Source organism: Cervus elaphus, chromosome 31 (genome assembly GCF_910594005.1).
Source record: "Cervus elaphus chromosome 31, mCerEla1.1, whole genome shotgun sequence".
Taxonomy (NCBI): Eukaryota; Metazoa; Chordata; class Mammalia; order Artiodactyla; family Cervidae; genus Cervus; species Cervus elaphus.
The window spans coordinates 4,735,668-4,760,699 of record NC_057845.1 but is presented as its reverse complement, the minus strand read 5'-3'; the positions used below and the strand labels follow the sequence as shown (position 1 = coordinate 4,760,699).

Below are 25,032 nucleotides of genomic sequence, written 5' to 3'. Positions count from 1 at the left end.
ACAGTCTCCAAGGATAAAGCTCCCCGTTTTTGCTCCTGTGTGTAGACAAGAAAGAATTGAACGTAAGACAGAGTGACGAGGAAGCTGGCGAGGATGACCCAGTTATGGGAAGTGTGGAAGCTGATCTCCAAGGATGGCTCCAAAGGAACCACACCTCCTGGGACCCATGCCCTTGTGTGCTGCCCCCTCTCACATCGGCCCGGGCCGGCCTGTGACTCACTGACCAAAAGAATGCGGTGGGACTGACATCATGTCATCTGTGAGGCTGAGCCCTAAGGGATCCACAATGTCTGCTTTCACTTCTTGGAAGCTTTCTTCTTCTTTCAAAATTTTTATTGGAGTATAATTGCTTTTGGGCTTACCAGGTGGTGCAACAGTAAGGAATCTGCCTGCTAAGGCAGGAGACACAAGAGACGTGGGTTTGGTCCCTGGGTCGGGCAGATCCCCTGGAGGAGGAAACAGCAACCCACTCCAGTATTCTTGCTGGAGAATGCCATGGACAGAGGGGCCTGGCGGGCTATGTGTCCACGGGGCTGCAAAAGAGTTGAATACAACTTAGCGACTAAACAAACATCAGTTGCTTTACAATGTTGTATTATTTTATGCGGCACAGCAAAGTGAATCCGTCATACACATACATATATCTTCTTTTTGGATTTCCTTGCCATTCAGGTCACCACAGAGCAGTAAGTAGAGTTCCCTGTGCTATGGGCTAGGTTCTCATTAGTTATCAGTTTTATACATAGTATCCATAGCGTGCATATGTCAATCCCAATTTCTCTCACCTCCTCTTTCCCTCCTTGGGAATGTCCACACATTTATTCTCTACCTCTGTCTTCATTTCTGCTTTGCAAATAGGTTCATCTGTACCATTTTTCTAGATTCCACATATATATGTTAATATACCGTATTAGTTTTTCTCTTTCTGACTTACTTCACTCTGCATGATGGTCTCTAGGTCCATCCATGTCTCTGCAAGTGAATCTTTCTTCTTCTTTTTTTTTTTTTTGAATCTTTCTTCTTGAACCAAGCCGCCACATTGTGAGGAAGCCAAGGCCGCTGGGTGGAGATGCCCCAGCAGAGCAGAACTGAGGCCTGGGTCAAACAGCCCCAGCTGAGCACCCACTGTGGACCTTCTAGCTAACCCTGCATCTCAGCCAGCACCAGGTTAAGCAGAAGAACTGCCTGGTGAGCCCACAGACTCATGAGAACTAACACACTGTTATTGTCTGAAGTCACTAAGTCTTGGGGTACCCTGTCACACAGCAGCAGATAAATAAAGTGAGGAGTTTCCCCCAGAACTGATATCAGATTTAAATTCTGGGCTTCAGCAAAATTGGAATGGTTCTCTACTGTGTCCTGATGCTTAGACCTGTTTGCAAAACTCTTTCCAGAAACAGTGGTTTATTCTCAAGCACATGACTCGGGTACCACTTACTAGAAAACAAAAACAAAAAAAACCCTACCATTTTTCCTACCAGTTTGCCAAACAATAGTATAAATTTGAAGGATAATGAGAATTAGGAAGTTTTGACATGTTCATGTTGGTACATACTTACCACTAACTGTAAAATAAATGAAATTATTTAATAATAAATGTCTCCAATTTTAACACTAGTAAACTAGAGCCAGGACTGTGTATCAGACCATCCAGTTATTGCAGGAGAGTTCGGAGGACTCTGTGGAAGGCATATGTTTATAGAGCTCAGTAGAAAGACACCATTATTGTCTTCAGGTTGCCTGGTCCCCTATCCTTATAATGAGTAAGATATTTAAAGTCCCAAACTGTTGATGTGACATTTCAATAAGTAATGCAGAGATTCGACAACATTTCCATATTCCTCTTTTAAAGTCTGGATGCCTCTGCCTTAATCCAAGCTCCTTGGCATTTATTACTGTTTGTTACACTAACAAGTAAGATTACGAGAATTCTAATGAAGGCTTCCAGTGAAAAAGTCTGTGATTAAAATGCGGTAATAACAGTTGCATGCATTTATGTGCCTGATTACCATAATCTATTTAGCACAAGTAAACACACAAACAGAAGGAGAAAAGCAAGCCCACTGACAGTCCAGCTAAAGGAGAATTTGAAATGCGAGAGAGAGACAATGTAAATATGTAAATGTCTTTGTGCATTCTTTTCATCTCTCTCCTTTCTCATCCTTGCCTGTGGTTTTTTTTTTTTTTTTTTCTGTTTGCTAATGAGAAGACTATACCATCCCATGTGGTCCCTGCTTAACCAGGCTGAGGTACATTTAGGGGCCATCTGCTGGGGCCAGAATCCTAAACAATGCCACCCAGGGAGCGCTGGATATATCTGTGGCCACCTTTGACATCCTGGACGGGAAGGAATGGACGCTAGTCTTTGATGCGCTCAATCTGAACACTTAGTTCAGCTGTTACTCCATTCATGCAAGGCCTGGAGGAGCAGGGCCATGTGCACCCTGCCCTCCGCCTCCTCCCGTTGCCCTTCCCCCACAAACACCACACTGTCAACAAATTATTACAGCAGCGATCACGCCAGATTTCTCAATTAGCCTCCCTCTGCATCTCTGTTGGCTTCCTTATTTTTCATTCTTAGTAAAATGTCAGGCAGGAGAGTCCCTGGGATCTTCTGCTTGGTGAAGGATTTTACAAAACTTTTTAAAAGTGGAACCGAATACTTTAACAGTGGGATAATGGTGACGGGCCTGGTAGGGAAACAAATTACAGAAACTTGCCGGAATCCCAAGCGTGTTGTGCTAAGGAGATGGCATAGGCGTGTTCTTTGCTCAAAAGAGGAAATTCTCAAACAGGAACAGGAGGGTAGTTATCTGGTCTTAACAGAGAGAGAGGAGCAGGTAACTTCACATGGAAAAGCGTCAGAGAGGACACAGATGTAGAGATCAGACGTACGGGCGGTAAGGGGAGAGGGGAGATCGGGAGACTGGGATTCAGTCTGTTCAGTTCAGGCGCTCAGTCGTGTCCGACTCTGCAACCCCATGGACTGCAGCACGTCAGGCTTCACTGTCCATCACCAACTCCCAGAGCTTGCTCAAACTCATACCCATCAAGCTGGTGATGCCATCCAGCCATTTCAGTCTCTGTGGATCCTTCTCCTCCTGCCTTCAGTTTTTCCCAGCATCAGGGTCTTTTCCAATGAGTCAGTTATTCGCCTCAGGTGGCCTAAGTATTGAAGCTTCAGCTTCAGCATCAGTCCTTCGAATGAATATTCAGGACTGATTTCCTTTAGGATAGACTGGTTGAATCTCCTTGCAGTCTAAGGGACTCACAAAAGTCTTCTCTAACACCACAGTTCAAAAGCATCAATTCTTCAGCGCTCAGCTGTCTTTATAGTCCAACACTCACATCCATAGATGACCACTAGAAAAACCATAGCCTTGACTAGATGGACCTTTGTTGGCAAAGTAATGTCTCTGCTTTTTAATATGCTGTGTAGTTTGATCATAGCTTTTCTTCCAAGGAGCAAGTGTCTTTTAACTTCATGGCAGCAGTCACCATCTGCAGTGATTTTGGAGCCCCCCAAAAATAAAGTCTCTCACTGTTTCCATTGTTTCCCCATCTACTTGCCATGATGGGAGACTGGGATTGACATTTGTATACTAGTGATACAAAATGGATAACCAATGAGAACTTACTGTGTCTTTATAGCACAGGGAACTCTACCTAATGCTCTTTGGCAACCTAAATGGGAAGGAAATCCAAAAAAGAATGGAGAAGTGTACACACACATATACACACACACACACGACTGATTCATTTTGCTATGCAGCAGAGAATAATACAACATTGTAAAGCAACTATACTCCAATAAATTCTTTTCTTTAAAAAGCCTAGGGGAGACAGTTGGTACAGATCTATTGTAGAACATCAGACAAATATAGAACCTATGGGTTTAGATGAGACACTGAGGCCCAGTGATAATCATACTGGCTTTTGATTTTAAAGGTTTTTTTGTAGGGACTTCAAAAATAATTTTGAGCTGTATACAAAAAAATCTTGGCACCCTCATATATAGGGGGCACTTACAGCCAACATTTATTGATCTGTTACTATATCCAGTCCCTGCTCTAAATGCTTCCCACACATCGTTAAGCTTGACTCCCACAGTAAGCTTGTAAGGAAGATCAACCACAGATGACATCTCACAGAAAGGGTAAATAGCTTGCCTGTGCTCACTCACTCATTTGTGTCTGACTCTTTGTGGCCCCGTGGACTGTGCCTAGGAAGGTTCTAGTTTAATAAGTGAGCAAATTGGAATTCTAGCCCAGGCAACCTGAATCCAGAGCCTATACTTTTAAATGGAAACCTAACTTAAAATTTTGCATCCTCCATAGTTAAAGAACCACATGTCTAGTGGCAAGCGATATATCCTAAAAACAATATAGTGTCTGCTGTGTAGTAATCCTGTAATACAAGGGTCGCCAAGTCCCCGGCCTCGGCATATTAGGAACTGGGCCACAGAGCTGGAGGTGAGGGCAGGGCAAGCTAGCGAAGCTTCATTGGCATTTACAGCCGCTCCCCATCGCTCACATTATTGCCTGAGCCCCGCCTCCTGCTCAACAAACTCAATACATATAATGCCTTTAAATCATCCCGAAACCATCCCCTGGCCCACCATCCATGGAGAGACTGTCTTCCATGAAACGGGTCCCTGGTGCCAAAAATGTTGGGGACCTTTTTGGTCTGCTGTAATATACACTCGTTACAACCATTCATAGAATCAGTATCATCACAGGAATAGCATTGTTCTTAGAAGAGAGAGCTCTTTCCACTCCTACACTTCTCCAACACGTGCACATTTTTCAAATGAAAATGTGCATTTTCAAATGAAAATGATACACATTTTTCAAATGAAGAGATCTTTAAAGTAAGGAGGCCCGCGGAGTACAGAGAGGTAAGGACATTTATCACGCAAAGCGAAATAGCCCGTTGTTTGCCCACCCAGCCCCACCCTTACCTGCCCTTGTGGTGGCCCTTGGGAACCAGCAGGCTAAGCCCATTGAGCACCAAATAATCATCACAAGGGCAGGTTAAGGAGACAGTCTTTCCCCTAATTTGACCAATTTAGCATTTGGGGAGTAGTCTGTGTCTGTCTTGGGAATTTTGTAAACAATGGGTTGAAAGAGAAATTAGGGGAGGCAGAAAATATTTTGGAATCAACGTAATAAACCCGAGCAGCTGCAGTGCAGACCACCCGCTCAGTAAATGAGGGGCCCGTCTTCGAAGATGAAAATCAATGTCAGCCTCCCCAGGGGCTGTCCTCCATCAGCCGCTCTGGGCCTGGACAACCTCCTCTACTCACAGGATGGTTTACACTCGCCCCAATGCGCTCTTAGTTTCCCCTCCAGCCCTCTTGCTTGATCCCCTGGAAAACATCCCCCCCTGGCTCTAGTCATCCTCCCTGGGGGTCCCTCTTGTACCTCCATCTCAACTCAGCTGAAACACCTGTTCCTTCCCCATCGCTCTCCATCTCAGTCAATGACCTGGAATGACAGCCCATCCAGCGAGCCACCCAAGTTAGAAAGCTATTAAGATCCTAGACTTCTCACACCCGTACTGTCCATCAGGCTGGCCAGTCTTATCCCCTGAGAACATCTTCCTCCATCACCCCTTCTCCGCATCCCTGCCACTGCACCCACACTATTAGTTTGCTAGAGTTTGCATTGCAAATACCACCCAGAAACAGTAAAAAGTCATTGTCTCACAGATCTGGACACTGGAAGTTCAAGACCAAGATGCAGGCAAGGTTGGTGTATTTTTTTTCAACTTAAAATCCATTCACTTTTCTATTTTATTTTTGGCTGTGTCTTGTCTTAGCTTCTGCACATGGACTCTTTCCACTGTGCTGTGTTGGCTCAGCTGCCCCAAGGAATGTGGGATCCCAGTTCCCTGACCAGGAATCGAACCTGCATCCTTGGCATTGGAAGGCAGGTTGTTACCTACTGGATCACCACGGAAGCCCCGGGGTTGGTGTCTTCTGAGGGCTTGTCCCCTTGGCTTGTAGGTGGCTGTCTTCTCTTTGTGTCGTCACCTGCTCTTTCCTCTGTGTGTCCATGTCCTAATCCCTTCCTCTTATAAGGACACCCTAATGACCTCGTTTTAAGCTGATGGCCTCTTTAAAGACCCTATGTCCAAATGCAGTGACATTCTGAGTTAGAATGGGGTTAGCATGGGGTTCAAGTTCAACACAGGAATGGAGGGGCAATTCAGCCCCTAACAGGGTCCTTGTCACCTTTCATAGCATATAGCCTAGTTAGTCACTCAGCCATGTCTGACTCTTTGCGACCCCATGGACTGTAGCCCACCAGGCTCCTCCGTCCATGGGATTCTTCAGGCAAGAACACTGGAGTGGGTAACCATTCCCTTTTCCAGGGGATCTTCCTGACTCACGGATTGAACCCAGGCCTCCTGCATTGCAGGCAGATTCTATACAGTCTGAGCCACCAGGGAAGCCTTGTCACCTCTTACTCAACTACAATAAAACCCTGAATTCTCCAAGTTTTCTACAGTTATGAAACCTTTATTTTCCAGGTTTTTCTAACAAGGTCCATGTCTTACTTCTGTTATCGGAAAACAATGATCCATGCATCATTTTGAAGAAATCGGTGTTGAACTCAGGGAAGCCTCCGAGGACACTGTGTCCTGCTTGATGTCTCTTCTCTCCTGCCACGCCTTCCTGTTTGCCATCCCATGACCTCGCATCGGGGTCTCTTACACTGATTTCCTTTTAACAGACTGACAAGTCAGCCAGACGGTCAGCTGGGTTTTGGGGTGAGGACACCCTCCTCGGTATCACATGCAAACAGTCGACAGGCCACAGAAATCCCTCAGGGAACACGGTGGGGAGTCATGGTTGAGCCCTTGTCAGGGAACAAAGAGACCCAATTTGAAATCAAAGCATGGTCTTCTGTTCTATAGTGGGTGTCAGGATCTTTATCCTAATTCTGGGATTTAGAAAACTGTGCTTGACTACCCTTCCTAGGGAGGAGGAAATGGCAACCCACTCCACTATTTTTGCCTGGAAAATCCTATGGACAAGAGGAGCCTGGAGGGCTACAGTCCATGGGATCGCAAAGAGTAGGACACAACTGAGCTATACACACACGCCCTTCCTGGGGAGCTAATGGAGACACATGACCCTCCCCTTCTCCATCCATGTTCCAGCCCCCCATTCCCCCCGGCTTTGCCAGGCAGGTGGAGCCTCACTGTGGCTGCTCCTCCAGACCTGGAGGGGTGGGGTGGGATGGTGGAGTACCTGAGTTCCCAGTTGCTTCTCTCCTGTCCAATTCTTTGGGACCCTATGGACCATAGCCTGCCTGCCAGGCTCCTCTGTCCATGGGATCCTCCAGGCAAGAATACTGGAGTGGGCTGCCATGCCCTCCTCCAGGGGAACTTCCCAACCCAGGGATTGAACCTGCATCTCTTGCGTCTCTTACCTTGGCAGGCAGCTTCTTTACTACTAGTACCACTTGGGATGCCTTCACAGGGGGAGGGGCAACAACGGCACCTCTAGGCTCCAGCAGGGGTGGTCCTCTGGAAACTGGAGGCTGGATCCCAGCCCCTGAGATAGAGAGATACATGGGACAGGGACAAGAAAGCCTCTGCAGAGCCTGTCCCTGAAGCCCTCCCTTCCCCCAGCCTTTCCAATGTGTAGCTCTCCCCACTTGGAGGGCTCTGATCCTCAGGAAACTGACCCCACCTCCTGACATTCTGCACTGACTCCCACCAAGGCCTCACCTCCAAGCCAATAGCTGCGTCCAGAGTGGAAGTGTTTCCCAGGGCTGTAAACAACAAACTTGGTGGCTTAAAATATCATTAGATATCGATTCTGTCACAGTTCTGGAGGTTCCAAGTCTGAAATCAAGGGGGTGACAGGGCCGTGCTCCCTTCAAAGTCTTTGATAACAATTCTTGCTTCCCTCTTCCAGCTTCTTGCCACGTCCAGTGGTCCTTGGCTGTGGCTGCATCACTCCAGTTTCTGCCTTCGTCTTCACGTGGCCTTCTCCTCCTTTCTGTGTCAAGTCTCCCCCATCCGTCCCCGGTCTTGCTCTTAAAAGGACACTTGTCACTGGATTTAGGGTCCACGTGGATAATCTAGGATGATCGCAAGATCCTGCAATGACTTTTTTTTGTCTTTCCAAGTAAGGCCACATTCACAATTTTCAGGGGTTTGCACATGGACATGTTTGGGGGGTGGGGGTACTGTCATTCAATCAGGAAGAAGCTTTTTAATTCTTGGAAAATAGTCCTGGAAGGAAGCCCCACACCATCAGGAGATCTGCTGGCTCCTGCTGAAATCCATGCCCTGAGCCCCAGGAGGGGGGCTCTGGCGGCAGGTTCTGCCTGAATCAGTGTCACAATTAGGGACCAAGGGCAGCTGAATGGACTGGGTTGCCCCTTGGGAGCAGCTGCCTGCCTCACCGAGGCAGACCTAGGCAGAACTCAATGAAGGCACCCACATTATCCTGGGGGGCCCAGGAACAGCCCTTCCTCGCATGAGGGTCCAGGGCTGGCTTCCCACCAGCTGTCTCCTGCCCTCATCTCATCAGGGATGCCCATCTCCTAGAAACGCACGCTGCCCACTTCATGCCAGCTTTCTGCCCAGGGTTCTGCCTGTCCCCTCCCCCTCCCCCTTGGCCTCAGCATCACCGCTTCCTGAATGACACAGTGAGGGACCAAGACGGGCTCCTTCAGAGTATCTCTGAAGGGAGGATGGCCTCAAAACATGGTGAAATCTTATCTGGTTAGGATTGTGCCCCATCAATCCTAAGGGAAATTAACCCTGAATATTCACTGAAAGGCCTGGTGCTGAAGCTGAAGCTCCAATACTTTGGCCATCTGATGCAAAGAGCTGACTCATCAGAAAAGACCCTGATGCTGGGAAAAATTGAAGGCAGAAGGAGAAGGGGACGACAGAGGATGAGATGGTTGGATGGCATCACCGACTCGATGGACATGAGTTTGAGCCAGCTCCAGGAGATGGTGAAGGACAGGGAAGCCCAGTGTGCTGCAGTCCATGGGGTCGCAGAGATTTGGACACGACTGAACAACTGAACGACAGCTATGTTAATTAAAATTCAGCCTCAACCAATAGAACAAAGATGTCTGCAGTGGAGAGATGCCTCTTCAGACATCAAGAAAACCCAACACAACAATGGATTTAACAAAGCAGAGGAGTTTTGCTCTCATCTAGAGGACAAAGGCTTGATCCCGGGTGGGCCTGGTGTCCCCTCCCTGTGCTGTCAGGAGATGTACCCAAGGCACATCTCTTAAAGCTTTTTCATATGTGTCCCCATCCTGATGGCTCTTACAGCCCGACCCATCAGGTCGAGATTCCAGCCAGCAGGAACAGAATGAGAAGGACGCCACCGGAAGCCACACGCACCACTTGTGTCTGTACCCTCCTGGCCAGGACTTGGTTACAAAGGAGGCTGGGAAATGTAGTCCTTGTTCTGGGTGGCCATGTGCATAATCAGAAGTTCTGTACAGAAGGTGGAACAGATTTGGGGCAACAACTAGCAATGTTTGCCATACGAATCGGGGGGCAGTGGGTTTATCACATACATCCTACTGTAACCACCTTTCAGGGCTGTTGAGAGAATCCAAAGAAATTATAATAGTAATCATGACAGTAATTACTTTGTTACCATGTTTGAAAGCAGAGATGTGGTCTTGTTTTTTTCACTGCTGGACCCCTGGTACCTAGGACAGCTCCTGGCACAGGAAACAAGCCCAGGAAGTATCTATTGGATTATATGCTTGAAGATAAATATTTCTCAGCAGAGATAAGGCACTAGCATACTTGAAACATTCTGCCCAACCACTTGGAAAAGTCATTAGTAAATCTTTGAAAGGACTGAAAATGGTACCAGATGGCGAAATCTATTATGATTTGTAGCTTGATGTTTTGAAGGGGGAAATGGCATTTTATTATTCTACCCTGAAGAGTCACAGAGGTCAGTTTATCACCTATTCTGACATCCAAATTAAAGATCACGTTTTCCCTGCATTCAGGAAGATAAAGACCGTGCCCTTTAAGTTAGCTATTAACCAGGCAGACTCTCTTCTACATTGTGACATAAGTCGGGACAACACTTGGGTGACAATTTGGCAACATCTTTCAAAATTACAACTGCAGAGGCTGTCTGACCTAAAGCTTCTCATTCCGCATATTATGCTCATAACCACATATTATGTTACATATATGAAAATGACAATCTATAAGATATTTTTTGCATCCTTGTTTGTAATAGTATAAGACTACAAACATTATAAATTTGTCTTTCAACAGGAGAATAGTTAAATAAGTAATGGTAGAGCTCTATTACGGGATCCCTATTCCTTTTTTGGGCTTCCCAGGTGGCTCAGTGGTAAAGAAGGCACCTGCCAATGCAGGAGACTCGGGTTCAGTCCCTGGACTGGAAGATCCCCTGGAGAAAGAAATGGCAATTCACTCCAGTTCTCTTGCCTGGGAAATCCCATGGACAGAGGAGCCTGGTGGGCTGCAGTCTATGGGGTCACAAAGAGTTGGAACCACTTAGGGACTGAACAGCAGCCAACAGTAGCATTCCTTTATTTTAAGGAAGAAGTGGCTGTCAATGCACAGCAAAGAAGTGACCTCCAAGACAGTAACTGAAAGAAGCAAGGTAGAGAGCCAAGTGTCTCATATGCTACCATTTGTACCCTTTTAATACAAATGGTAAACAGAGAAAGAGAGAACGTGTGTGTGTGTGCTTGCTTGAATTTGCATAGAATACCTCCGGAAGAATAAGCAAGAGATGATGACTAAAGAAGGGAATTGAGGGGCTGCCCTCAGCCCACACAGGAGGGAAACAAACTTTTTAAGATATGCTTTAGAATTTTGATACTGAAGCTGAAACTCCAATATTTTGACAACCTGATTCATAGAACTGACCCATTGGAAAAGACCCTGATGCTGGGAAAGACTGAAGGCAGGAGAAGAAGGGGACAACAGAGGATGAGGTGGTTGGATGGCATCACCGACTCAAAGGACATGAGTTTGAGCAAGCTCCAGGAGTTGGTGACGGACAGGGAGGCCTGGTATGCTACAGTTCATGGGGTCACAAAGAGTCTGACACGACTGAGCGACTGAACTGAACTTAAGAGTTTTGAACTATGTGAATACATCATTCATTCAACAAATAATAACTAGTTTCATCTCACATGTTGCATTGTTGCATTGCATGTATGCTCAGTTGAGTCAGACTCTTTGAGGCCTCATGGACTGTAGCCCACCAGGCTCCTCTTTCCACGGAATTTTCCAGACAAGAATACTGGAGTGGTTTGCCATTTCCTACTTCAGGAGATCTTCTCAACCCAGGGATCAAACCTGTATCTCTTGCATCTCCTGCATTGGCAGGTAGATTCTTTACCACTGTACCACCTGGGAAGCGTTCATTTCATGGTCTTATACGTATTTTTTAAAGTATGTCTTCCTGTATCTTTCTGGTTGATGGTCCTTCAGACAGGACAAATGATTGCTTTTGCAATTAGAAGAAGAAAAAGTGGACACCCCTGCAAGTTTTTGGCAGTGGCTAAAAGTACCATCCTGGGGACATGGTGAAGAAGCTCCACTGCTCAGTACAGGGATCACTCCCTTGATCTCTTGTTATCTTTGGTTCAGAGTGTCCTAGCTTCTCTGTGACCGAGAGAAGCAGAAATATACCATCAGGATCCTGTGTGCCCAGACTCCGATGCTATAATGCTCCATTTTGAGGTGGGGGTATAAGAATAAGGAGAATTTTCTTACCCTCTCTGACTGCTCTGATGAGCATTTAAGGAGCAGGTGTATTATTGTAAATATGTGTGTGTGCATGCTGTAAGGTAGAGTGTTCTCTATTCAGGGGGAAAAAGTTAAAATAGAGAACAGTATACAGAGTATGTTACCACTTGGGTTCAAAAAAGAAAAGAGAGAGATCTTTAAATATATAATTTGTACTATCAAAGAATATTTCTGGAATACACAAGAAACTGGAAGAACAGTTGCCTTTGTGGGGAGGTCAGTTGTACCAGGGAGACTAACTTTTAACCAAATGCTCTTTGTGATATTTGAGTTTTATTTTAAGCATGTGCTATATAGCATCTTTGGCCACCTGATGTGAAGAACTGACTCACTGGAAAAGATCCTGATGCTGGGAAAGACTGAAGGCAGGAGAGAAGGGGATGATAAAGGATGAGATGGTTGGATAGTATCACAGACTCAATGGACATGAGTTTGAGCAAACTCTAAGAGTTGGTGATGGACAGGGAGGCCTGGCGTGCTGTAGTCCATGGGGTCGCAGAGTCAGACACGACTGAGCGACTAAACTCAACTGAACTGACTAATATAGCATCTATTCAAAACATGTAAAAAAGAGAGAATGCAGTTTATATGATATAGTTTCTTTCTATTCCCACCTCCCCCGCCCCCCTTTTCCTGCTCCCCTGCTCTTTCTTTCAATGGAGACTGTAAATTCTACCTGAACAGACCAACCTCTTTGCTTACACTTAGCATTAAGATCAACCCAGAAGTGGATGACCTTTTCCGGTTGCTGTTGGAAATGTGGAAAGAAAAAGGAAATCGCATATTTAAAACGTCGGCATCTTCCAAAAATGACAGAGTTTCCGCCCTGGTCTCAGTCCCAGGCCATGGGTGTTCTGTTTACATTTCAATCATTCTCCCTGAGCCGGCGGGAGCCACAGACAGATGGGTTAGCGCTTCCTGTACATCTGAATGCAGGCGAAAGGGGGGCCAGTCTTTCTCACTGTATCTGCCAGAAGGGACTTCTCCAAGATGATCCAGCAACTGCCAGGGAGCCCAGCAGGGGCCAGGAGGGGAGCTAGCCTTTGGGTTTGCCAGGCAGCAACCCTGACCCCATGGTCCTCCCACCACCAGGGCACACATACAAGAAAACTCTTTTCAGGGTTTCTGGCTTTGATGTGCTTTTCAGGGCTGGACAGGCAAAGGAGGGAAGGATCCAAAGGGGATAGATTGATGCGGCCTTAACTTGTTAAAGGGGTCAGGTGGATCTTACAATGATGTAGGAAGATGTTCACAAGACGCTAAGAAATGAAAGAAGCAGGTTGCAAAGCCTGCACACAGCCTGGAAGGACTTCACTAAAATCCACTGTGACTTGTGGGGGAGGGGAGTTGGTCAAATGGTGCCTTCCGCTTCTGTATGGTTTAAAAGGTCTTGTTTTATTTTTTACAATTGGGCATGCATCTTTTTTTTAAATCTTTTAATGCTTATCGAATTTTATTTGACAGATGGTTAAGGGAGTGAGAAAAACCATTCAAATACTGGGGAGAGACCGTGGAATCTCCAGAAAAAACAGCATTTTTTCAGCCCCAGAAAGGATCTGTGTCTGTATCTGGAAGTCCCAGGGACCCTGGGGAGAGGAGCATACCTGCGCCCTCAAAAGACCGAAGACTCTGCTCGTGAATCACGTGGGGACCTTGGTTAATTTCGATGCTGTCTCACTGGTCCGGAAGCGCCTGAGACTTCTAACGAGCTTCCTCCCAACGCTGATTCTGCGGGCCCCAGACCACCAGAATCTGGAGAGGGGCGGGTGTGGGCCCATGTAGTCCAGCCGATGGTTCCGGCTCTTCCCAGCTCTGCAAGAGTCATTTCAATAACGTGTCTGTGTATGTGTCGGGGGGCGGGGGTGAGTCGGTGGATACAAGCTTGCGCGGGCGCACTGTATGCGTGTGAGGGGAATGAGAAAAAAAAAGATAAAGGACAGGAAGGGAGACTCACAGAAGTGAAGAGGGCGCGAGCTGGAAGGGAAAGAAGACCGGAAGACGCAGGAGATCATGCCCAGCTCCTGTGCCGCCGCCTTCTTCAAGCCCAAGCCCACGGCCGTGAGCGCGCCGCGGAGGGCCCCGGGCTCTCCCTGGGCGCCGCCCGCTGGTCCCCACCCGGCGGAGGTTGCGGACGGCCGGCCCCACGCGATGGCCAGTTTGCTGGGTCTCCCGCTTCTCTCTGCGCTCCACCGCCGAGAACGACTGGGGGATCGCGGCGGGGAGACGCGGCTAGGGAGACCCACGCCGGCTGGGCGTTCCGGAGAAGCCGGGGGAAGGGCGCGGCCCGCTGGAGGGGCCCTGTTGGGATCCCCGGAGCGATGCTGGCCCCCGCGAGGCCTCTCGCCACCCTGAGCCCACCTCCGGGACCTCGCACTTGATAAGATAACCCGTTTGCCTTGGGGGGGTGGGGGAGAATCTGTGACCCTCTCCCCACGTGACAAGGAGTGACCCAGCGTTGTCAGCATCCGGCGGTTTTGAATTGGGTTTGACAAGGGGGAAATCTTGTACCTCTGATGCTAGGTTATTTTTGTCTTTTGTGGTATGTGGAAACTCCAGGGAAATTCTCTGGGTGTAACTGTCCTAACACCAACATTGACTTGGATCTACTGAGCCCGTCTGGGGCTGCCCCTTGCTCTGGGTCCCCCGGGGTGCAAAGAGAGTTGGGGCACAGTGAGGACCCACAGGGACTTGTCCTGATGCGAGGAAGCCAGACCCTCACCACAGTAGAGTGGACCCTGACTGGGAGCAGGGAGTGAGCTCTGCTCTAGGGGCTCAAGAAGGAGGTGACCCCCTGGAAGGGTGGCACAGGATGGGATGGACAGGGATGCAGGGGAAGATGAGGGGAGAGCAGAGCCCCCCCAGGCGCTCCAGGTCCTGAGAGGGTGGGAAGGGAAGGAGGAGCGGCCAGTGGAGGCCAAGTCTACTGGGCACTTGGCCTTGAACTACCAACCGGAGGATCCTGAAGGCAGTGGGGAGATACAATTCTGCTACATCTTCCATGATAACAAGGCAGGCCATCCATCCGGTGCTCAGAGTAGGGCTTAGCCCCCGCCCCCCACCCCCACCCCTTTGCACTTGGAGCTCACCCAGACCACACTTAAGCTATGCAGGAGTGGGGGAGTGCATGCACTTTCTGTCCCATTTCTGGAACCTGGCTTTGCAGACTTGTCACCTGTAGCCTGAAAGAACTTCTCCCACGCTCAGAAACCCACTAATGTCAGGTCTGGGCCCCAGGCAGGGTTAGGGGCTTCCTGGGGCCCTTTGTCCATGTCACTCTGTACCCGCATGGAGCATACCCCACCTCAGGACTGGCTCTCTGGATTAATCTCTCTGTTCAGCCCACCCCCACCTTCCAGATGAATCTCAGTGGGGAGAGGGGGAGATGCCTAGTGTCTCAAGGACGGCAGGAGAGAGTGGCTGGAGGGGTAGGACCAAGCCACGGAGGCCCCCGGGACTGGGGACCTGGGGGGCCAGGGGCTGAACTCAGCCCCTGCCCTGACTTCAGTCTTCAGTCTCTTCATTTGTAAAGTGGGAACAAGGCGCCCTCTTCTAAACACTGAAGGGCTGCTGGCAGAGCTTGGGTGAAGTTTGTAAACTAAGATCTGTGTAAGCTGGCTCCGGGTCACCTCTCAGTTCCGATTCCAGCTTTACTCCCCTGTAGATTGGGGAGGCATATTGACATCAATGGCAGGGCTCCTCAGGAGCAGGTGATGGTCACAGACTTGATGGGAAGGGGGTGCTCCAGATGGAGGGACTGACTGGAAGGAAAGGGTTTTTAGTTTGGGGTTTTGTTTGACAGTTTTTTGTTTGTTGTTGTTTCCCTTTAGCTGACACCCAAGGGTGAGCCAGGCCTGGGCAGGGGTCCTTCATTTCTCAAACCCTCACAGTCCCTCAAACAGTATCAGCAGAATAGAGAAATCACAAAGGGAAGGTATCGTCCAACCCTCCCACTCCCTCCTCAAATCTTACAGCAGATACACACCCTTAGAGACCACAGGTAGCGTCTAGAAACCCATTTTAGGAACGAGAACCTGAGGCCAAGAGAAGACAACCCGAGGTCCCACAGCTTCAGATCCCTAAGTTTCAGATGCCCACCACCACGTTCTCCATCACCATGCTGTCTTCCTGGACCTGCCTCTCTGCTCAAGGGATCTTGAACTAATGCCCACATCCCTCTGAGGGTCAGTTTCCTCGTCTGTAATATGGGAGTAAGTAATCCTCCCTCCTAGGTCAGGGAGAGATTAAATGAGATGAAGTCTACTCAAGACCCACTAGGCACAGCTTCGGTCACCTCTAAGTGGTCATCCCTTGTGGCTCAACTGGTAAAGAATCCGCCTGCAATGCAGGAGACCTGGGTTCGGTCCCAGGGTTGGGAACATTCCCTGGAGAAGGGAAAGGCTATCCACTCCAGTGCTCTGGCCTGGAGAATTCCACGGACTGTATAGTCCATGGGGTCGCAAAGAGTTGGACGCGACTGAGTGACTTTCATATTCACAATTGGTCATTAGGTGGAAGTCATTCCACCTGTCATTCTAAATGCTCCCATATCCCCTGCAATCCAGATTACAGACCTCCTGGTTTACTGTGTAAACCGAAGACATACACAGGCACCGCCCACCACATTTACAAGAATGTTACCAGCTTGGTTTCACACCAGTCCACCTGCATATCTGCATGTGAGTGCATTCCAAAGTATTTACCAAGCCAGCTCCACGTGTCAGGCCTTGGGCTGGGGGCTGGGGCCTGGGACCCAGAGGTGACCTTGGACGACTCCGGTAGCTGAGTCTCAATTGCTCAGTGGTGTCCGACTCTTTGCCACCCCAAGGATGTAGCCCTCCAGACTCCTCTGTTCATGGGGATTCTCCAGGCAAGAATACTAAAGTGGATTGCCACGCTCTCCTCCAGGGGATCTTCCCAACCCAGGGGTCGAGCCCGGGTCTCCTGCCCTGCAGGCAGATTCTTTACCCTCTGAGCCACCAGGGACGCCCAGAGTCTTGCAGGGAAGACAGGATTTGTTTGCAGAGTTCTGCCTCCTAAGCGGTCTGGTCGCTCACGTCTGGAATCCAAACGCTGGCATTGCGCATCCCTTCTGGTTTCCGGACCAGGATGGCTGAAATGCTTTTTTCTTTTCTTTCCGGGAGCCTGGCCTTCCACCGCCAGCCCCAGTCCGCCCGGCGCAAGGGCGCCGCTCTCCGTGGCAGCCGGGCGGGTTCGCTGCCTGAATGTGCGCAGGAACTCGGAGAGATGGGCGAGGCGAGGACAGGCCAGAAAGGCCCGGGAGGAACCCGGGAAGCCGTGGGAGGTCTGAGCCTTTGCAGCCCCCGCGCCAGCCCGCCCCGGCCCGTTTGGCACAAGCGCCTCCCGGGACGCCAGGCGGCTGAGCAAAGGCCGGCCCCGCCACGCACCCGGTCTTTTGTGGGAGCGAAACACAAAAGAGAGGGAAAAAAATACGTCTTCCGTTTCGACGGAGGAGGCCAACAGCGCCAGGACTCCTGGGCCAGCCAGGAACCCCCGGAGCCCGGCCCATTAGCCCCAGCAAAGGAGCACTCCATTTCGCGGGAAGGGGCTGTGTGCGCGCGGGTGGGAACCGCGGTGCCAGGGACACTCCCAGGATGCGCACACCAGGCGCCGGGCGCAAGACCTGGACAAGGGCCGGGACGCCCTAGGGCCCACGGGAGAGCAAGCGCCGGTGGCGGACTCTAGTTTCAGATTATCCCTGGAGGGGATGGGAGGACCCGGAGACACACTCGGGAGAGTTTGGCTACCGACCAGCCCCAGGGCTAAAGAAGCCCAGGGCACACAGACCGCCCCCCACCTCGAGCAACTGGCAACTGGAGGATGGGGTCCTCCATGGGGATGTTGGGGAAAGGGTCCGCAGCGCTGACCTGCCAGCCCGAGCTCCGGGAGTGCGCAGTGAGGACCGCGAGGCTCCGCTGCACCGCCCCGGAATGGCCACCACTGCCTCAGGTCGGTGGCGCGGGACCAGAGCCCAGAGCATCCTTACGCGCCTCCACGCGGGAATCTGGCGAATAAGCCAACTCTCCTGACTCCGGACTGTGCCTTCCCAGGCTCTAAACTCGCGCAGTGCCAGGATGGGCCCCTCGAGTTTCGCCCCTGCTTCCGACTCCAGGCTCTGAAACCAGCGCGTAAAGAACCGCGGACTCGCGCGGACCCGGGCGCAAGGACTGTCGCCGGTGGCAAGCCACGAAAGAAGGAACCGGGGCTCCAGGACATGTGCCACCGTCTGGACGAATCTCAGCGGCTGCGACCCAGGCGCGCACTCTTTGCGCCTGCTGGCGTTTGTGAGATACAAACTGGCGCGCTCACAAGACCACGCCCCGGCTGGGGGCCCGTAGCACACACCCCCCACGAATGTCCTCATTGCCGGTGGCCCAGGATGCCCAAAGGAATGGTACTCAAATACCCCAGCCCTGCCATCCCCAGCTCCCCATCCCCACTCCCTGCGTTCTTACAAGTGACAGATTCGCCTAAGTGAACCGTTGTGGGTCATCCTCTGGAACCGTTGGACGACACATCTCCACGCTTCAGTACTTCATGTTTTAAATACATATTTAACGGATGGCTGCAGAGCCAGCTGGGAAACAGGCGGATTGAAAAATAACGCCCCAGAAGGCACGAGCAGGGGGCAAGGGGGAGAACCCGCCTGGCTTTCTGGTGTAGACGGGACTGTAAGACTTACCCCCAAACCTGGGGTTTTGTTGGTTTATTTCATAACTTTGCTGTTTGAAGGTGAATTACTACTAGCCAAGTTTGTCTGTTGTTGTGTTTTTAAAACCGTGAATACAAATTAAAAGCTCCCAAATAATGTAGAAAAGCAAGAGGCTGATAACACCCCCTTGGAGAGAGGGCTGGGGCTGAGTCTCTGCGGCTGCAGTGTAAAAGCACTAGTAGGGTCATGGATTTGAAGAAACAAATCTCTGTGCTCAAAATGTATGGCTGTGAGAAATTCAACCACGAGAAAATGTCTGAGGGTAGGGAGACGGGCCCCTACTATAAAGTAACCACCAGAGCCCCCCATCTGCAGTTTAGGCAGAGGTGCGCAGTAAATGGTTGATTTTTTTTTTTTTTTCCCCCTGTAGGCTTGCTACAGACACAGTCTCTCGATTTTCCCATCTGTAAAATGGGCGGAGGCGTCGGTACCACAGAACTACTTCAGTTGGGCGCTTTCCCAGGTCGGATTTAGTTCCTCGGAGGTCAAAGATTTCCAGGTTTGGGAGCCAGGCCGCGACTGGTAAAACGCAATGGATCTCGGCCACAACGGGTTGGATCCCGCGGTCTGGCCCGCGGTATGGAGAAGTCTTGGCCCAGGTTTGAGACTTCTTTCTGCAGACAAGCCAACTTTGCCCCTCTACGCCACGGCGTGGTGACCGCCACAAAGATGGTGCAGAAAATACCGTCCTCTGGTTCCCGGTGCTGCGAAAGGATGCCTGACCCTGGGCTCAACTCTCCGCCTGCGTTAGCGCGGTTTCTCAGTGCAAACGCCTCGTCCCGGCGTCTGCGCCATCGTCAGCTTCCTGAAGAAGGCGATTTCTTTCAAAGCCCCGTCTTGGTAGCGGGTCCCCTGTTGCCTTCCCCGCCTTCCTCCTCGCCAGGCCCGGCGCCCAGCTGGGGGCGCTCCTGGCCGCCGGCCGAGCTTCAGCCGCAGCCACCTCTCTGAGGCGCGCTTCGAGGGCAAAGAAAGTAGGAGTTTCGTGCCTGGTTACCGTGTACATTTGGGGCTCAAAATGCCCACATGCTGATGAAACCCACGAAGTGGGAACAGGTGGCGAGAACACACACACACACGGGGGTGGGGAGGGAGGAGACTCCAGCCCAGCTCCCGAGTAGCCAGGGTTATTTGCGAAGATCGCCAAGGTCCCAACGCCTTGAGCATCAGGTTAATATGTGCGCACAGCACCCCCGCGCACCTCCTCCCCCAGCCTGACTCTGCGTTCCCGTATTTTATTAGAAATTTGACAGTGTCCCCTCTCTCCCTCGGTCCCAACCGCGGCGCTCTGCATTTCCCCCGCGAGCCCGCCCTCCTCCGGCTTTGCCTCTCACTCGCCCTCTCGGGGTCCACGCTGCAGTCCCTCCGGTAAGACTCTCCCTGCCGCGGGCGCCCATTGGCTGAGCGCTGGGAGGAGGCGTGTGCCGGCCCGGCGAGTTTCATTGAGCGGAATTAGCCCGGATGACATCAGCTTCCCACTCCCCCCACCCACCCCCACCCCGGGCCTGCCCAGCTCATTGGCGCGGCGGCCCCTCCAAGACCCGCACATTGTTCCCCGCCCCCGCCGCGGCCACCGTCGCCGTCGCCGCCGCCACCCGGCTATAAAAACCCTCCGAGCGGGGAAAGGTGCGGATGCTCATTATAGACCGACGCGACATCGGCGCCCGGACCCGGTTCTCTGCGGCAGCCTTGGGGACCGAGCTCCTCTAACCGCATCCGCAGTAAGTATGCCTGCCCCTCCCAACCCCCCGTCCCAAGTAACTCCAGCCTACACCCCAGGGACAGAGGCCCCTCACTTCGGCTGCTACCGGGGGAGCTCCGCTAAAGTGGATCCAGATCCCTCCCCTACCCGCCAGTTCTCCTGAGCGGCTTCGCTGCCCTGACCCTCCCCACGCTCACCGCACCACCCCTTTTGCTCCAAAGCGAGAAATCGGGGCCACAATAGCGGTCTTCTGTCCCAGCACCAGTCATCTGGGCGAGCCCCCGGCCGCCCCAGGCTCAGCGCGTGGAGTCTGGGCTCCGTGGCGGGCGCTGGGTGCGCAGGTCTGTGAACGTGTGTTTGCCGAGCGGTGTCGATGGAGATAAGGTGGATGCGTTTGAGGAACCAAATACTTCTCTATTTTAGATCTCCACCCTTCCCAAAGAAAAGCCCTCACTTGACACTTTTATTCCAGCCCTGGAGATCCAGCCTCCTCATTCTTAGTGTGTTAGTTGCTCAGTCGTGTCCGACTCATTGCGACCCTATGAACTGTAGCCTGCCAAGCTCCTCTGTCCGTGGCATTTTCCAGGCGAGAATACTGGAGTGGGTTACCATCGCCTTCTCCAGGACATCTTCCCGTCTGAGCCACCAGGGAAGACCTCATTCCTACCAGAAGGCATAAAAACCGTAGAATGCCACCCTCCCAGAGGAGCGCTCCATCCTCCCCGGATTAAACAACCTGTGGATGAGAGCGGCGGGGAGGCGGTAGGGTGGGAAAGAGAGGTAACTTAAGCTTACCTGCATGCCAAGGCCAGAGACAGCGACGTGGACCCGAAGCGAACGGCCACCAGCGCCTGAACCCCGCGCTGCGGTGCCGGCGGGAGCAGGTTCTCTCTCTCACTGACCCCAGTGCCGCTCGATCTCGATTTCGATCTTCTGTTTCTTTTGTGTTTCTCTCCTCCTCTCTTCGCAGTAGGCGTCCTGGAACAGCTCTGAGGACCCAGGGAGGGGAGGACCCCGCGAAGGCTGCGACGATCCCTCGGGGCCATGGACTCGGACGCCAGTCTGGTGTCCAGCCGGCCGTCGTCGCCGGAGCCCGATGACCTTTTCCTGCCGGCCCGAAGCAAGGGCAGCGGGGGCGGCGCCTTCACGGGGGGCACCGTGTCGTCGTCCACGCCGAGCGACTGCCCGCCGGATCTGAGCGCCGAGCTGCGCGGCGCCATGGGCGCGGCGGGCGCGCACCCGGGGGACAAGCTGGGCGGCGGCGGCGGCGGCTTCAAGTCCTCCTCGTCCAGCACCTCTTCGTCCACGTCGTCGGCGGCCGCGTCGTCCACCAAGAAGGACAAGAAACAGATGACGGAGCCCGAGCTGCAGCAGCTGCGCCTCAAGATCAACAGCCGCGAACGCAAGCGGATGCACGACCTCAACATCGCCATGGACGGGCTACGCGAGGTCATGCCTTACGCGCACGGCCCGTCGGTGCGCAAGCTCTCCAAGATCGCCACGCTGCTGCTGGCGCGCAACTACATCCTCATGCTCACCAACTCGCTGGAGGAGATGAAGCGACTGGTGAGCGAGATCTACGGAGGCCACCACGCCGGCTTCCACCCGTCGGCCTGCGGCGGCCTGGCGCACTCAGCGCCCCTGCCCGCCGCCACGGCTCATCCGGCGGCCGCGGCGCACGCGGCGCACCACCCGGCCGTGCATCATCCCATTCTGCCTCCGGCCGCCGCGGCCGCCGCCGCCGCTGCGGCCGCCGCCGCGGTGTCCAGCGCCTCCCTGCCGGGCTCCGGGCTGTCGTCGGTCGGCTCCATCCGGCCCCCTCACGGCCTGCTCAAGTCTCCGGCGGCGGCGGCGGCGGCGGCCCCGCTTGGGGGCGGCGGCGGCGGCGGCGGGGGCACTGGCGGCTTCCAGCACTGGGGCGGCATGCCTTGCCCCTGCAGCATGTGCCAGGTGCCCCCGCCGCACCACCACGTGTCGGCCATGGGCGCCGGCAGCCTGCCACGCCTCACCTCCGACGCCAAGTGAGCGGGCCCGGGGGCAGACGAGTTCTGGCGAGCCGGGAGGGTGGGAGCCCCGAGGCTGCGTGGGGGCGGGGGGTGGGGAAGCCAGGACCGGCCGGCGCTGGGGCCTGGGAACTCAAGTCTCAAGGAGGAGCGCAGTTCCGTGAGCTGGGGGTGGGGGGCAAAGGTGAGGACTCCAGTACCCGGCATCCGATGCAGCAGAGGCGGCGTGCGCTGAACCGTGGGCAGTGAGAGGTTGCATTTGCTCTGGGACTTGGTTCAACCCTCTCTGGCTTTAAACAGCAGCGCTACTCCCTTGGACATCCTTTTATAAGAAGGCGCAGCTATCCGCATCCTGTCTTTCAACCCTCCCTCTCCTGCCCACCCCCCCACCCAGAACCCTAGGAAAGAGGTGATTCTAAAAACTGCTTTCCCTACGAACTCGGCCTCATTCGGCCCGGGCAGCACTTCGTAGTAGCGAGGAGGAAGGCAAGGAGGGGAGCGTTGGGGACTACCTCGCCTCTCCGGGCGGGTAGGAGACTCTGGAGCCGCAGTCCAGAAGCGGCCGTCCGGACTCGCCCTCAAGGGTCGTCCCCGGCCCAGGGACTTACGGTCGTGCCCAGTCTCCGTATCTGGATAAACCCACAGCGGTCTCGGACTCTTCCTCCCTGTCGCTTCTAATTAGTTTGGGGGTTCGTGATTTTCAAAGGTTTGTTCTTTTTCAGCCGTGCGATCAAGCTTTATAGACAGTCAGAATAGAACCACTTGTGGATTGTTAAAACCTACAACTGTCGAATTTGGGCGCGGGTGTTTTTTGTTGTTGTTGTTTTGTTTTAGTTATTTTAAAATAGAATTTCCCTCCCTCCCCCTTCTTTCCGTCTCGGAGCACAAAGTGGTTTGGTTTCCTACCTGGCTGGGGAGTCATTTGGGTACCCGAGGATTTGACAGAAATCAAAGGATGTTGCTGTGAATATAGTTTGGGTTATTTGGGAGTTCTGTTGATTTCTTAGTTTTTTTTTTCTCTTTGGAATGTATAAATAGGTCAATAATGAGGTAAGTGCGTGCTGCTAAGCTGATTGCTCACGTGACTGCCACTCCCCCCCCACCCCACCCCCCCCCCCCCCCCCCGCCCAAGCCGGGTTTCTTCTATATTGGTTTCTTTTTGCTAGCTTAACACAAATGACAAACTCTTTCCACGTGCTTCCTCCCTCCGCGCGAATCGCCTCGGCTTGCAGAGTTGCAATATGGGCTTCACAGCGTCGGCCACGTAACATCCCCTCTCCGATCGCTGCCCCTTGCAGAGAGTGTATCATCTGTTTTATTTTTGTAAAAAGATAAAAGTGCTAAATAATATTTATTACTTGTTTGGTTGCAAAAAAAAAAAATGAAATAAATGACTGAGTGTTGAGATTTTAAATAAAATTTAGAGTAAGTCGGGTGTTTTCCAGCCTTGGGGGTGGAAGGAGGTGTGGGGAGCCGCCTGGGAAAAGCGGGCGGCGGGACTCCATCCTTCTGGGCTGGATTTGGGGACCGCTCCGCTGGTTTCGTCCCAGAGAAAGATTAAGATGGTTGTTGGCCCATTTTTCTCCCCCCTAACATTCTCTTTAAAATACGTTCTGAGCACCTCCTCGGCGTGCTCCTCACTTGTTTTTATTTTTATTTTCTGAAGCCTAACCTGGAACTCCTTTTCTACTGGGTTGAGAATTAGGTTCATTGAAAGGGAAAAATATTCCTCCGTGCAGCGCCGAACTTTGGGCCTCCCGGGTGAGACCCGTGCCTCTGGCTGGGAGTCCGGGCGCTTAGGTCCCCGTGTTCTGAAGCGATTCCATTTTCTCTCTGCTGAGAGGCGGTTGTCCACCCGCACCCGTCTGCGGACCAGCGACGCGAGGCCCTCTCGGCCGGCATCGCCACGTGGTTCCCGGCAGAGCGCTGCGGGCGCTTGTGGCACGGGTTCCACTCACCCTTCGCTCCCTTCCCTGCGCTACGCACGGCCTTCCCCCGGCTCCCCCACCGGCCTTGAACCGCAAAAAGTCAGGTGCTGGGAACCCCCGGGAGCCAGGCTGTCTCCAGCCGCGCTTTGGTCTCCCGCTTCCTAACCCTGACTCCCGCCTCCATTTTCTCGCTGCTATCGGGTTCCTCACAATCCAAAACTGCAAGGCAAATTTAGGACGTGGCTCTTAAGAGAGATTTGGGGATAAAAGTTTAAAAGGCTTCGGCCTGTCCGGATCAAGGAAGAGGAGAGAACGTTTTGCCATCTTCCTGTTCTCCGGCTCACAGCAGAACGCGCATCCGTGAACGCTGCGAAGTGCAGACGTGGTGGATGGTCCCCGGCCCTGGGCCCGCTCGCTCACGATACCTTTGGTAGCCACCGGTGGAAGGTCCCAGCGCCTAGAGCACCTGGGGCGGAGGTTTCCCTGGTTGGACCACCACCGCCCCCGCACCCCGTGCCCCGTTTCCTGAGATCGCCCCTGATCTCCCCCCAGCCGGGCCCACGATGACTGGTCCTTCAGGGGAGGGAGGTAGTTTCTGGGTCCGCCAGCAGGTACTGTCAGGCGACTGGCCTAAACGAGCGGGCGCCCCCGGGCATCAGATGCCTCCTACTGGGCTTCACCTCTCACCCACGGCGGGGATGAAGGCCGGGGGGCTGCAGAGAGTGGAATAAAGAGGTCCGGCCCAAACCGCGCCACGGGAATCCCAGAAGAGGGTAGGGCAGGATCTAGTAGATTTTGCTTTCAAATTCCATTTGAAACGGAATTTGTCAAGGATTTAAAACTGGGTCCTTCTCCAGCCAACAAACC

General features: G+C 52.4%; 1 protein-coding gene across 2 annotated transcripts; it reads left to right on the top strand.

The window, feature by feature from the left end:
- The first annotated feature begins 20,107 nt into the window (after positions 1 to 20,107).
- OLIG2 (oligodendrocyte transcription factor 2) lies at positions 20,108 to 23,656 on the top strand. 2 transcript variants are annotated; one of them, XM_043893180.1, is made up of 2 exons: positions 20,108 to 20,253; positions 21,208 to 23,656. In XM_043893180.1, the coding sequence occupies exon 2, from the start codon at positions 21,279 to 21,281 to the stop codon at positions 22,257 to 22,259; it is 981 nt and encodes a 326-aa protein (XP_043749115.1). In that variant the 5' UTR covers positions 20,108 to 20,253; positions 21,208 to 21,278; the 3' UTR covers positions 22,260 to 23,656. The 2 variants fall into 2 exon arrangements, with proteins under 2 accessions (XP_043749115.1, XP_043749114.1); XM_043893179.1 differs by having other exon boundaries at positions 21,205 to 23,656.
- Positions 23,657 to 25,032: the final 1,376 nt, after the last annotated feature.

Excerpts from the sequence above, each read along its gene's own strand:
- OLIG2 (XM_043893180.1), top strand. The coding sequence starts at position 21,279 with ATGGACTCGGACGCCAGTCTGGTGTCCAGCCGGCCGTCGTCGCCGGAG.